The 13,646-nt window shown below is 27.6% G+C and overlaps 1 protein-coding gene across 1 annotated transcript; it reads left to right on the top strand.

Moving 5' to 3' along the window:
- Positions 1 to 3,611: 3,611 nt before the first annotated feature.
- Positions 3,612 to 6,254, top strand: LOC110639852 (uncharacterized). The gene is made up of 3 exons (XM_021790951.2): positions 3,612 to 3,823; positions 3,919 to 4,092; positions 5,888 to 6,254. The coding sequence occupies exons 1-3, from the start codon at positions 3,690 to 3,692 to the stop codon at positions 6,123 to 6,125; spliced, it is 546 nt and encodes a 181-aa protein (XP_021646643.2). The 5' UTR covers positions 3,612 to 3,689; the 3' UTR covers positions 6,126 to 6,254.
- Positions 6,255 to 13,646: the final 7,392 nt, after the last annotated feature.

The following is a 13,646-nucleotide window of genomic DNA, read 5'->3' as shown; positions in this document are numbered from 1 at the left end:
AGCCAGGCTATTCTTTTAAAGAATTTCAGTTTCTGAACTTGATATATATATTTATATATTTATATTTATATATAGTTTTTCACACAAATGATTTCATTTGTGGGCAAAACTTATTGCTATATTGTTTTAATATTATTATATTCATATTATATACCTTTTTTGGCTGTTCTATTTATTTAGTTTTGTCATTTGGCTTATTACAAGTGGAGTAGCAGTATTCAAGTATCATATGGTTATTTGCTCTATACATAAGTGGTATTTTATTTGGAGGTTAAGAGATCAATTGAGAGTTTTTATAATGATTTTATTAGGAACTCCATGCATCAGATTTCTATCCTGGCTCATCACATGCATCATTTAGTACTGCAACCCATTGAGCTTAGTCGAAGGTAGTGGAGGAAGAGATTCGACAATTGTACTCGACTATTGCGACTCTAAAGAATAGTTTGGCTATAATGGATGAGAGACCAATAATGTGAGCAGACGCTGGACATATTCTACAGCCCAAGCTTTGCATGCTACTCATCTGGATGATGCTAGAGATACCGATGGTAGTGATAACATTGTTAATGATGATTAACTTGTTTTTTTTTTATGATAATTCATTTTTCCATGCAATACATTATTGTTGTAACCTTTCACTATGATATCTATATTAATATTTATTCACATTTGATAGCCTAATATCGTAAATATTGTGATGTTGAGCATTTAAAATTAATAATATAATATATGCTTTAATACAAGTAATAATGTATTAAATAAATAAAAAAAAGGCATTCAGCTTCAGATAAAAAGGAATTTAATTTATATTTTACTATATTTAGAAACAGATTTAAAACGGAAATTCCATTTCTATTTAGAAACTGAATTTATATCGGTTTCAGAAAGTGTTTTATTTTTATGTTATTTATTTTACACGTTAGAAACTGATTTGAAACAAAAATCCGTTTTAGATTATTAGAAACCGAAGCAAATCAGTTTCTAACTAGAAATAGATTTAGAAACGAAATAAATTCCGTTTCTAATTATGAAACAGAAATTTTGATTTCAAATTGGTTTCAAAATTAGAAACGAACGTCATATTCAGTTTCTAATTTATTTAGAAACCAGTGAATTGTAAACCGAATATTTTGGTTTCAAATCGGTTTCCAATTGAAATTAGAAACCAATTTGCAATGTTTTGAAACTGAATTTTCAGTTTCTAATATCCTTTTTTCTTGTAGTGTTTGTTCAATTTCTCAATTTCCTAGCATAATTCATGAGACTAACACAAAATCTAAAGAAAAGAAGAAGGATAAAGCACTAACTCTTGTGTGAGCAGAATTTTTCCTCATCCAATCTTAAATTTTCCTTCACTTTCTTGGCTTTTCTTGGTAGCCAAACACTTTCCCAAGAGGTGTAGACAAGTTTTTATAAAAGATGCTTAGGGCTTAGTAGTGAGAATTCATGGGAAATGGAAGAGATGAAAGAAAATTTTTATGGAGGGAGAGAGAAGAGAGGGTCACGGCTGGATGAGGAAGAAGAAACCAGAAATTGGTTTCTTAATTTGACTCATTTTTCCCTTTTTAAAGAATTTTAATTGTGTTGTTGAATGGTGATTAGTGGAGAGTATTTTAATGACATCATCTTATGTCATAATTCTAATTTTTATTCATTTTCTTTTCTTTTCTTTTCTACTCATTTTCAATTAAATTTTTAGCAATATTTATTCATATTTTATGTTATATAAATTATTTATTTAACTGGACAAGTTGGCCAAAAATCATCTCTGAAGACGAAATGACCAAAATGCCCTTCATTTTGCTTAATAGACTAAAATTTTCTGTACCGATTTAAAAATTTTTCTAAGCATTTTCTTGGCATTCTAATGCTATCGAAATCTCAATGACTCTTCTCTAGAGTCCCAAAAATTAATTCACAGGGTTCCTCTACGGTTATAGGGTCGACAACTGTCTTTACAGTCGCTTCCTATTGGGTCACTCATCACCGAGACATTGGCTTATTTAACTTTGTTGTATTTCATTGCTTAAATTTTTCTAAATTTTTTCCTTATCATTATTTCAATTATTTATGACTCCTCACTCTAGTTTACATATAGTTCCAGTCATTTTAGATATCAGGACAGACATTGATCACATGAACAGTAGAATGTACGGACTAGCTAAAGTGAGGGTGTTACACATATCTTCATAATGCATATCTAAAATCGTGAATCAACATAGAAGATTTGTGAAGTATGTTAGTAATAATACATATACATGCTAACAGCAATCATGATTCATATTTATTATTATTGAATAAATGTTATATTATTTTAATTAATTTAATTTATGAATAAATTAATGTTTTATTAGAAAATTTATAATGGTGGGAATTCTATGTAAAATATTGTTTTTATTATGAATTTTAATTTGTTTTAAAAATTTTCTTATCTAATTGCAAGTTTTTTGGTATTAAAATTTTAAGTATTTTAGTATAAGAATCTACGAATAAAAATTTTAGGTTAATATAAAAAAACTAAATAGGAATATCAAAAATCAAAATTTAACAGTATTTTTATAATTAAGATTTACATACGCAATAAAAAAAATATTAAGATGTACATAGGTTAAAAAAAACTTATTTGAATTAAAATTCTACATTGTAGCTATTTTATAATTAATTTTTATAATTTATTGACACCTATTTGACTTAGAATTTGTAGTTAAAATTTAATTTTAAAATAAAAATAAAAATTAAATTTATATTAATTATGTTTTGTAAATTATATAAATTTATAAGAATATTTTTATCTGTCAAAAGTTTACCCCTCATTCGTATAAAAAAATATTAAGATGTACATATGTTAAAGAAACTTGTTTGAATTAAAATTCGACATTGTAGCTATTTTATAATTAATTTTTATATTGTATTGACACCTCTTTGACTTAGAGTTCTATATTGTAGTTAAAATTTAATTTTAAAATAAAAATAAAAATTAAATTTATATTAATTATGCTTTTTAAATTATATAAATTTATAAGAATATTTTTATCTGTCAAAAATTCACCCCTCATTCATACATTATAGATATTATAGATAAATAGATTAGAATAATATAACTATTTACTTAGTCAAAAAGTAATTTCAAAATAAGTACTTAAATTAATAAATTATAATAAATGATATCTAATTACTTATTATTTTTTATTTATTTTAAGGATTTTTTTTTACTTATAACTTAAATAAAACAAAAATATAAGTAAATTTAACTGATTTATAAATTAAATTAAATATTATCTTTATCTTATTAGATTATTATTTAGAGATCTAATTAAAGTTAAAAATATAAAAATTTCAACGAAAATTGTTTAATATATGAAATTTAATTTAAATATTATAAAAAATATAATAATGAATAAATAAATAGTTATAAACCCTAGTGATTTTTAAATAATTCGCCCGTTTATATATGCTATAGATATTTTCGTACTCGATGGAGGAGATATGTTGCTATTCTTGAAACTTTCCAGTCATTATGGTTGCTCCACGTGGCGAAATCCCAATCACGAAAAGGATAAACCCATAACGTAGTTAAGAACTGAAGTCTGAACCTCAAGAATGAGAAGTCTCATTGTCACTGCTTTGCAAATAAACCATCAACAGAAACAACATAACATAGTTCAATCTAAGGTAAGAATTCCAACATGTTCATAGCACCATCCCAGCAAAGCTTCCTAATCAACTCCCTCACACCGTTAATCCAAAAGCCGAAAACAAGATTAGCAATCTCCACCATCTCATGCAGGCACTTGCAAGATGACCACAATGATTCTTGCAGGTAATTTTATGGTTGATCATGTCAGTTTATTGGATTCTTTTACTTGGGATTGTTTTGCGACTAAAGATTGTTTGCTGGGGATCTGAATTTGGCAGGACAAAGAGTGAAAACCAATTGGCAAAGCTTGCAATAGTGACACTAGCAGCTGGGGTGCTTACGCTTGGTTCTGTTGGTGATGCATCAGCTGCTAAATCTGGTGGTAGAGTTGGTGGTCAAGCTTTCAGGTCATCAGCTCCTAGGTCATCCCCTAGAATCAATAACAACTCGAGGTATATAGACAAGTTTTTAATTGCATTATTTTAGTGATTATTTTCTTTCAAGCCTTATGTTTAGGGTACCCACTATTGTCTAGAATTGATAGAAAGAAATTGTTAAAACTTGGAAATTTAGAAACAGATGTAACTTTCGACGACAGGCACTATGATACATTCCTTGGCTGAATACTTCCAGGAGAACACAATCTGATTCAGCCATGGAGGATGGATCGTCCACTCAACCAAGCCCAAGCATAACAAATCATTCACAAACAACTCAAATTCCAACAAAATAGATAGCCCTTTGAATGAAGAAAACTTTCATTAACATTAGAAAATAGAAAGGATAGGTTACAAGATGTCAATGATACTTGAAATACAAAAGCAACTTGTGCTGGAGTTTCTCAAGTATAAGCCTAAGATATTACAAGTGACAAACTTGTAATAAATCTAAGTTCTAGGTGGAACTTAGCAAAGAACACAACCTCACTTAAGAGTATTTGAGCTTAAGCTCTTACAAACTCTCCCTAATGGAGTTCCAAAAGACATAAAATTTGATCTAAAAAAAATGACAAAATGAAGATGAAAGTGTTTATATAGCTGTTTGGCCAAGCATGGCAAATGCCTAATAGTCCATGCTTGGCTAGTTAATACATAACACTTTTTCTTAAGTGTTTGAATGACTTAACTATAAAAGGAAGGCCTCCAAAATCAGATTTTTTGCCCCAATGTCTGCCATTTCTTCTCCCAAAGTCTGCCATTATCTTGTAATCAGATTTAGAGCTTTAGCTTTTACTAAAAATGCAAAAAGTTGGACAAAGACATTCCACACTTATCACTTGTACAATGGATAATGACTTGAACCAAAGTGGTAAGTGAGCATGCCAACACATAATCCACGTGTGCTGCCACCTAATCCAAGCTGCCACATCACCATCCACATGGCATGCCAAGTCAGCAAGCTCCCAAATAGCTTCCTCCCAACTTGTTAAAGGTAGGATCTCCTTGAATATGTAGTTGCAATATTGCGAAGCACTCTAATTGACTCTCTATAGTGTTGGCCGATTGTGCTAGGGCTTCCTTCTCAATGATTAGTGCTTGCAAAGCTTTGGCTCTTGACCTTGTTATGGCTCCTTTGAATTATGGTGCTTCAAGATCCACCATGATGTCCTCATCACACAAATTATGTAGATCCTACACTGAGAGAATATAAGAACAAAAGACCAATGAAAGGTGTTTGAGTGGTCTCTAGGGGCTGTGAAATCTCGAGTTCTTTAGAGCCAATTATACGGAAAAAAGGAATAAAAAAAAAAGGGAGGAGGGGGAGGGGGAGGGCAAATCCTTGTATAGCAAAATTTCTGGTTTGCTGCAGCAAATGCAATGATAAAAAGAGACAAAGGTATATTGCATTTAAAAGAATGCAAGGATGATACTAGAGTATCATACTATTATACTAGAGTATCATGCTATGCGTGAAAAACTTGATAACAGGTAAATCATCAAAATTGATAGCAATTAAAAATATCGTGGATCCATAGAGAATCTTGTTAATACAATCCCAAGTAAGATTATAGGCTAAAGAAAAGCTTCCAAGTACTGTTAATCTATTGCTTGAACCCATGCAGTACAACTAGGATACACTGCAGAAAATATATATTCTCTTTTTTATGCTTAATAGAATAGAAATTAGAATTATCTGCTTTCTGGGACAAGCATTAAGAAAGTTCAATCAATATAGCTCCGTGTTAAGCACTTTTAGATGTAAGATGACCTGTATTTGTGTTGCTCTAATTTGGTGCATCTTTTATAGGACCAATATATATGTTAATCCACCAGTTGCTCCTCCTTTAGTTGGTGGATATGGGTATGGTTTTGGTGTGCCATTCTATGGTGGCTGGGGCTGGTCGCCATTTTCGTTCTTTGCACCAGGTCCTAGTGTTGCCATTGTTGGAGGTGGATTCGAAACCTTGGCACTCTTTTTGTTTCTTGGTGCTGTCGCTGCTGTGATCAGAAGATTCAATGGATCAAGAGATGAAGATGAGTACTAATGATCGGAAATACTTTTTGATGATTGAATATCAAACAATACAGATGTATAATATTTGACCATAACACATTCTAAGCTGGCCATTATTGTAATGTAATTTAAGTATGATAAGAGAAACAAAATTTCAAAATTTCTAGCATTGCAGTAGTTGATTCTTACATATTATGATTAATTGATATCGTTGCAGATAGACTCTGAACGGTGATGAATTTGTGAAAGTAAGGATTAAGGAAAGGGCATTTGTCATAACTGATAAATTTATACTGTGATATTTCAGATAATAGAATGCAGAAAGATTCAGTTGCTTCAGTTGCATGAGGCTCCAGCTGAATTGACAGAGGATTATGAAAATATGCTATGTGCAAACCCATAAATATGGTTTGGAACATATTGTAAGAAATTTTCATGTAGTAGAATACAAGAAAGAGCTCTTTTAAAACTGAAACATGGTTGGTGAAGTCTCCATTTGCACCAGAGGACGAGAGTTTCTTTGTGAAAGATTATTGAGATTGGATAGTTTGTGTCATGTTAGAATATCAGAACTTCCAGTCAAGTAATTCCCCATTTATTGATGGAGACGACAATAAGATTGAATAGTTCTAGCTCTTTGATAATTATTGATCAATCTTTTTCTGCAGTTTTTTCCATAAATTGCTGAGTTTTATCAGCAGCTTTATCAAGCAGTCTTTAATTCCATGGAAAGACGTGCCATTCCTTATTCTTACACTTGAAACGTTCCATATTCCCTATTTCAGTTCTCTCTTTTAACAGATGAACATTCAATTTCATCAACTCCAAGCAATTCAGATCCCCTCCTAACAGTTTGATAAACCATTAGTTTATCCTGCCCAGAAAAGTTGAAACAAATATGAAATCATTTCATTGCCATCAACTGAAGTATAAGAACAAAGAATATGTCAGGTCAGGAAACTAACAATTTCCCAGATAAGAAATTGATCTTACAACCAAAATCAAACTCTTTACTGAAGAATCTGGATTCTCTATGATAACATGCTAAAATTCTAATTTTCCCCCCTTTTACAAATGATGGTTCTCACCATTTCTTTGTCAATCTATCAGCTGTACAGCAGCAATGGCAGGCATCTTATCCCTCAACTTTTGTGTCATAGCAACGCGAACAGTCATAACCTCAGCTGCAGGTCCACTAAGCCTGACCTTGACAACATAATTATTGATTTGAACAAGCTCAAGCACTCCACCTTCTTTCCCAGCAAGATACGGTCTAATCTCAGCAAGAACCTATAAGTTGTGAATTTTTGGCCTTTAATTGGAGTGACATACACCTTCCAGCTTTTATACATAACTAGAGCCGGGCCAGCATTTTGTTGCGGCTCAACAGAATTGCGAATGGTATGTAAGCCCAACAGCATTATCATCTCTTAGCGATTTGTAACAGTTGTTTCTAATATTCAATGCATAATAATTCTTGGGTGCTTAGGGGGGATGCGAGGAGATTGAATTTTTCTCTGATGCCACACTCTTCTTTTTCCTTATCGAATAATGCTTTGTGCTTCTTCATGGAAGTGTTGATGGTTGCTTTGCACATTTTTATCTGTAAAAAAATCACACATATGACATTACCATCATAAACAAACAATTTAGGTCAAGAAAGTTGTATATAATCTTTGGCATATGAGGGAAAAAAGCATAACTAATTAATAAGATGAGCTAGGCAGACAACTAAAGCTTAAACAATGGCTTCTATTAATCAGTTGTACGTGTACAGAAAATAGAATGGCCTAATTCTATCCCAAAAGCTAGTTAGAGGAAAATGTTTGTTCAAGTTTTATGTATAGCACAAAGTTTTTATACCAAACCAATTTGGGACAACACTCCCACACCACCCCCTTCACATCCGCACGAGCATCTAAATGCAAGCAAAAATATTTGCCAATGACCTAGCATGTAGACAAAATAGATTGGATCTAATTCTACCCTAAATGTTAGATCAAGGGAGAAGGTTTGTCCAACTCTTTTATTTAGCACAAAATTCTTATCCTAAACCAATGTAGGACAACATTAAGAAAGTTAATGTACAAAGGCCACAAAAAAACTCATCAAAAGCAAAGTTCTTTACCTCTTCTTTTGCCTTTAAAAAAATGGAGCTTTTTCGCATGAGGTTTAGTGCTCATCAAGAAGGCCGCAAAAGAGAATACATAGCTAGTGGAAAACAAAAAAAACTATATGCATTAAAAATCAGCAAATCAGAATCTATGTTGATGACTCCTACATAAATAGATCCAACCTAAAAACAAAAGGAAATGTGGATCAAAAGTTTAAAAGCAGCAGTAACACAACCTTTATTACATGATTTTAAGCATGTTGGGCAAAAACTAAAATAAGTGAGCATGCTATTTGACGCCAACCCAAGCAAGTTCTGTTGAAACAGCAAGAACACAATCATTCATAAGACAAATTAAGGAATAAAAGCATGTAAAACAGTAATGTATTATAAATAAACATTTGCCATAATTTGTCAGTAAATCAGGGAGATCTCTACACATCTTGCCTCATTTATAAGACAATCTCTTAAAAGTCTTCAAAAAATAATAATAATAATATCCAGCATTTTACAAAAGCTTAGCATTACTAAAATCCTATAATGCCAAATAGCTTAGCTCATTTATGAAAACAAAATTTCTTAAAAATCTCCAGAAAAATCCACTAATAACCAGCATTTATATAAAAGCTTAGCATTACTGAAATCCATCTCTTGTTTTTTTTTTTTTTTTTTATTCCTATCAAAATAAAAATACTACTTCTGTTAGAACTCTTTATTCTTTCTCTATGAATATACAAATTTGTAATTAGTAATTAATAAAATTAATAATAAAAAATTAATTTAATAATAATAATTTTTTTATTTAGAATAAGTATTTTTTTACTAGCATTTTTATTTGATCAATTTTAATTTTTTGATTTAAATATATATTTTAAGACGCTTCGCAAAATCTTTCAATAAATCATAATAATCTCTGAATATCTTACCTCATTTATAAGTCAGAATCTCTTCAAAATATCGCAAAATCCTAATAATATCCAACATATATACAAAAGCTCAACTTTACCAAAATTCAATGTCTTTTAGTCACTTGAAATAATCTATTAGTAAATCTCCAAACAATCTGATGAATCAAATTTCTTTATATTGAAACTATGATTAAATTTCAGTTGAAATAAAAACAGTAAAGCATATTAATTTTAACTCTCAAAATAAACAACTACAATCCTGCAAAGCAAACAAAAAAATAAAATAAAATAAAATAAAGTTTCAACTGATTATCACTGTTTTTGCTAAGCTTCGATAAAGCAACATCAAATACATAATCCAAAATGCTATTTTCATCCCTTTTCCACACTTTCATAGCAACCAAACTGTAAACTAATGTAATTAGCCAAGTGAATTGCTCCATCAAAGAACCAGTCACATTTCTGAAATCCAGGGATTGAAAGCATGAAAGCATAAAACAATAGAAAAATAAATCAAAATAATCGAAATCTAAAAAAAAAATCTATTTAAATTTAAGAATTCAAAGAATAACTAAAAAGGAAAAGGAGAAAGTACCATAAATAACCATAGCAAATTTGCAAAAGCCTCCAAAAACATCCTTTCAAATTTGGGTGCATACACATAAAATCTGATTAAAGAAGCAATGAAAGAAAAACAAAATGAAAATCTGATTAAAAAAGCGATTACAGAAGGACAAATTACATCCTCAGCTCACCTCTAGCCGAACTAATGGATATCAACATAGGTAATGGCAGCCAGAGGAAGCTCTTTCCTTAGTTGAACCACTGCTTTTTTCAATTCCTGGTTGAAATATTGAGACGCCTAATTGAATGGGCTAGCACACGCATATTTACCTATTTGGGCTGCTGTGATTGGAAACCTGTCCCAAGAGTAGGGCAGGCAACCCACTGGGGCTGTGTTATGTATCCAAAATGATCTTCCTCCTTGAGCATGCCCCCCCTGCACCTCAACAAATCACAGGTAACAATGAATTTTATTAATTTTAAGCCTAGTTTTTCTCGCAATTTCCTGAATTATAAAATAGAAAGCCGGATTCCTTTACTATTAATCTAATAGCCACATGTGTGTAATATGTTTATCAACAAATGGGATTTAACTTAACAGCATTGGAGAATAGGGCAAGCATGCTTTTACTTGTTCAGTGGTCAAATTGAGCTTGTAACCAACAGTAAGGTCGTTCTGACCAATGTCAAAGTTGTACAAAGCATTTGAGAAATAATCTGCCTACGGCAACAAAACAAAGTCTCAAACACACTCCCGTTATAATAGATACCAATTATATGATTTCATCAAGCTTTCTGGATTAAGATATTAAAATTCACTTATCTCAATTGAGTCAAATTCAGTTTTCTATGAAAATATTTACAGGAGGAATTCCTAGAAGTTTATAATAGAAATTTACAGTTAAGTCCCTTGGAACCAATAAGTTGCTATGTCTAGAATAACAATCCTGTTTTTAGTAATCTTCAGTCAAAATGAGTGCAAGACAAGCCAAGTTACATGCACATGCTAGATCTGAAGTTGTCAAGCTGATGAAAATCCTACAGTGTACATTCGTAAACTTTTCACATGTTAAAAGTTATTAGCCACAATAATGTTGTATGAATTAACCTCTCGTTGCTAAAGTTTAACGACGCAGATTTGTGGATAAAAGTTATTAGTGACGAAGAAATTTAGATTCAGAATTTTTTTTCACTAATATAAATTATTGGTCACAACACATTATTATATTTATATATATATATATATATATATATATATATATATATATATATATATATATATATATATATATAATAGGATTAGGAATTTGAATTATTATTATTATTTATATCTATTATATTACATCATATATGAGAAATTAACAAAAAAAATTATTTATAAAAAAGTTAATTATGAATATGTACAAATAATATGCCATGCACGTTGCAAGAAAATCAATTAAAATATATAATTATTGTCAAACATACTCATGATAATTTAGAATTATGATAATAAAAGATTAATTTTATTTTATTTTAATTGGTTAATAAAAGTAAATTAATCATACATTAATTAATAAAATCTTAATAAATAATAGGAATCCTAAAAAAATTTATAACAATTTCCACAGAATTAAACCTAGAAGTTTTAAAATCACATATACATGTAATTTAAATGTAACATAAAAAATTATAAAAAAAAGACAGTACTTTATTAAGTTAATCAAAACCATTAATTCAAAAAGTAAAATAAATTTTGAATATAGAAAATTTTCAACAACATATTCTTAAGAAAATACAAAAACAAATTTACAAAATATTTTAACATTTTTTAATTAAATGACATGAAAATTTTATAAATTATATAGAAAAATTAAATTATGAATATTTACAATGAGTACAACGTGCAATGCACGTTCCAAAAAAAAAAAAAACTAATTATATAGAAATGCATGAAGGGAGGGAGAAACATTAACTTTGTCCAAATTGCCCATCATTCTTAAAATTAATTATAATTATATTTTTATTATTTAAATTAATTTTAAAGTTTACATAAATTTAAAATTTTTAATTTTAGAGTTCATATAAATTTAAAATTTTTAATCCTACTTATACTTAACTTCAATACAAAATTTTATAAAAAATAATTAACTAAAATAAGAAATTCATGAAAAAAAATCAAAAAATATAATTTTATCGCATTACAATATTAAGTAAAATACTTTATTATTATTTAATTTTTTTTATTTGTATTTACAATTAGTTATTTATTACATATTTTTAAAAATATTTTATTAGTTGCATATTAACTTTGTAAGTGAATTTCCATCTAAGAACTTTTTTTTTTATTTCAATGAAACAATACATTAATATTTATGAAATTATGAATATTAATTAAAATTAAATATTTTAATGTCTGTAATTTATAAAAACAAAAATAAAAATAATATAAATCATCCAAAGATTATTATTAACAACTTTAAAAAAAATTATTTAATTTTAATTAAAAGTCAATACTAACAAAAAAATCATTAAAAATAGAGAAATAATTAAATCTAAAATCAAATTTATAAAACTATTTTTTACGATTTGTTTTAGAAACATAATATAATTTTATTCTAATTAAAATTTAAATACGTAATGCATATGGTGCATTTATAATAATAGATTATATAGACAATAATATATATACAAGTATGAATAAGGAACCAGCTTTTTGAATAAATAAAAATATTCTTATAAATATTAATAATATAAATTTATATTTTTCTTTTACAAATTTTATTTTTTAAAAATTATTCTACGCAAATTTTGTTATGCTTTTTAATTTAGAATTAGAAACCTAAACCTATATATATATATATATATTCAATTTTAATCAGAACATACATTAGTAATTTATATTTATTTTTTAATCAATAATGTATTTATAGCATATATAATATACTGTATAATTTAAAAAATTAAAATACTTATTAAATATATTAAATAATTAATATATCAAATAGATTTAAAATTTTTTTGTATTAAACAATGTGACAATATAAAATTTCAAAATATTAGTATAGTAAAAATGAAATTTTTATAATGATAATGCCCTAAACTAATAAAAATTCATTTTAAAATTATTCTATTTCTAATTCTACAAATAATTTTCTTTTACATTAATTTAGATATGCAATTTTATTGTGCAAGTTAACATTATTTTAATTTATAAAAAATTAAAAAAATGCAAATCAATTTTTTTTAAAAAAATAAAATAATAGATTTTAAATGAATTAAATTCAATGAGCTAATGTGCATTTATTATTAGTTTATTTTAATTTTTAAACATTTTCTCCTACTTATATTTTTAAAACTTATTGTTATTTCCTTTTCTATTATATTACATTTAAGTTTATAATTAAGTTAATGTTATATATTAATAATATAACACATAACTTTCATAAATAAATATTTTTATTTATATAATTAATTAAGATGACATTGAAATTAATATTTAATTTAAATAATTGAATATAATATTTATAATACTATGGTAATGTTGTATAATATATAAAATTAATAAAAAAATATAAAAAAATTAAATCATGAATTTTTGTAATGAGTATAATATTGTGTAACGCACATTTTACAAAAAAACTAGTTATATATAAATGTATGAAGGGAGAGGGGACATTGGTTTTACCCAAATTCCCCTTCATTTTTAAAAGTAATTATAATTATATTTTATTATTTAAATTAATTTTGTAATTTATATAAATTTAAAATTCTTAATTTTAGAGTTCATATAAGTTTAAAATTCTTAATAACTAAATTTAATTAGCTATTAAAAATCAATATATTTAAGAAAAGTGTTAAAATTTCAATTCTAATATCATTAAACAATAATAATAATAATAATAATAATAATAATAATAATAATAATAATAATAATAATAATAATAATAGTTTCAATATAGTTTTATTAAATAATAGATAGATTTAA

The sequence above is a fragment of the Hevea brasiliensis genome, chromosome 13, assembly GCF_030052815.1.
Source record: "Hevea brasiliensis isolate MT/VB/25A 57/8 chromosome 13, ASM3005281v1, whole genome shotgun sequence".
In the NCBI taxonomy this organism is placed as follows: Eukaryota; Viridiplantae; Streptophyta; class Magnoliopsida; order Malpighiales; family Euphorbiaceae; genus Hevea; species Hevea brasiliensis.
This window is presented reverse-complemented; position numbering and strand designations above follow the sequence as displayed.

What these genes read in the sequence shown, in the direction of transcription:
- LOC110639852 (XM_021790951.2), top strand. Translation starts at nt 3,690, where the DNA reads ATGTTCATAGCACCATCCCAGCAAAGCTTCCTAATCAACTCCCTCACA. An exon ending in GACCACAATGATTCTTGCAG is followed by an intron (nt 3,824 to 3,918) that starts GTAATTTTATGG and finishes TGAATTTGGCAG; the next exon opens with GACAAAGAGTGAAAACCAAT. An exon ending in AGAATCAATAACAACTCGAG is followed by an intron (nt 4,093 to 5,887) that starts GTATATAGACAA and finishes CATCTTTTATAG; the next exon opens with GACCAATATATATGTTAATC.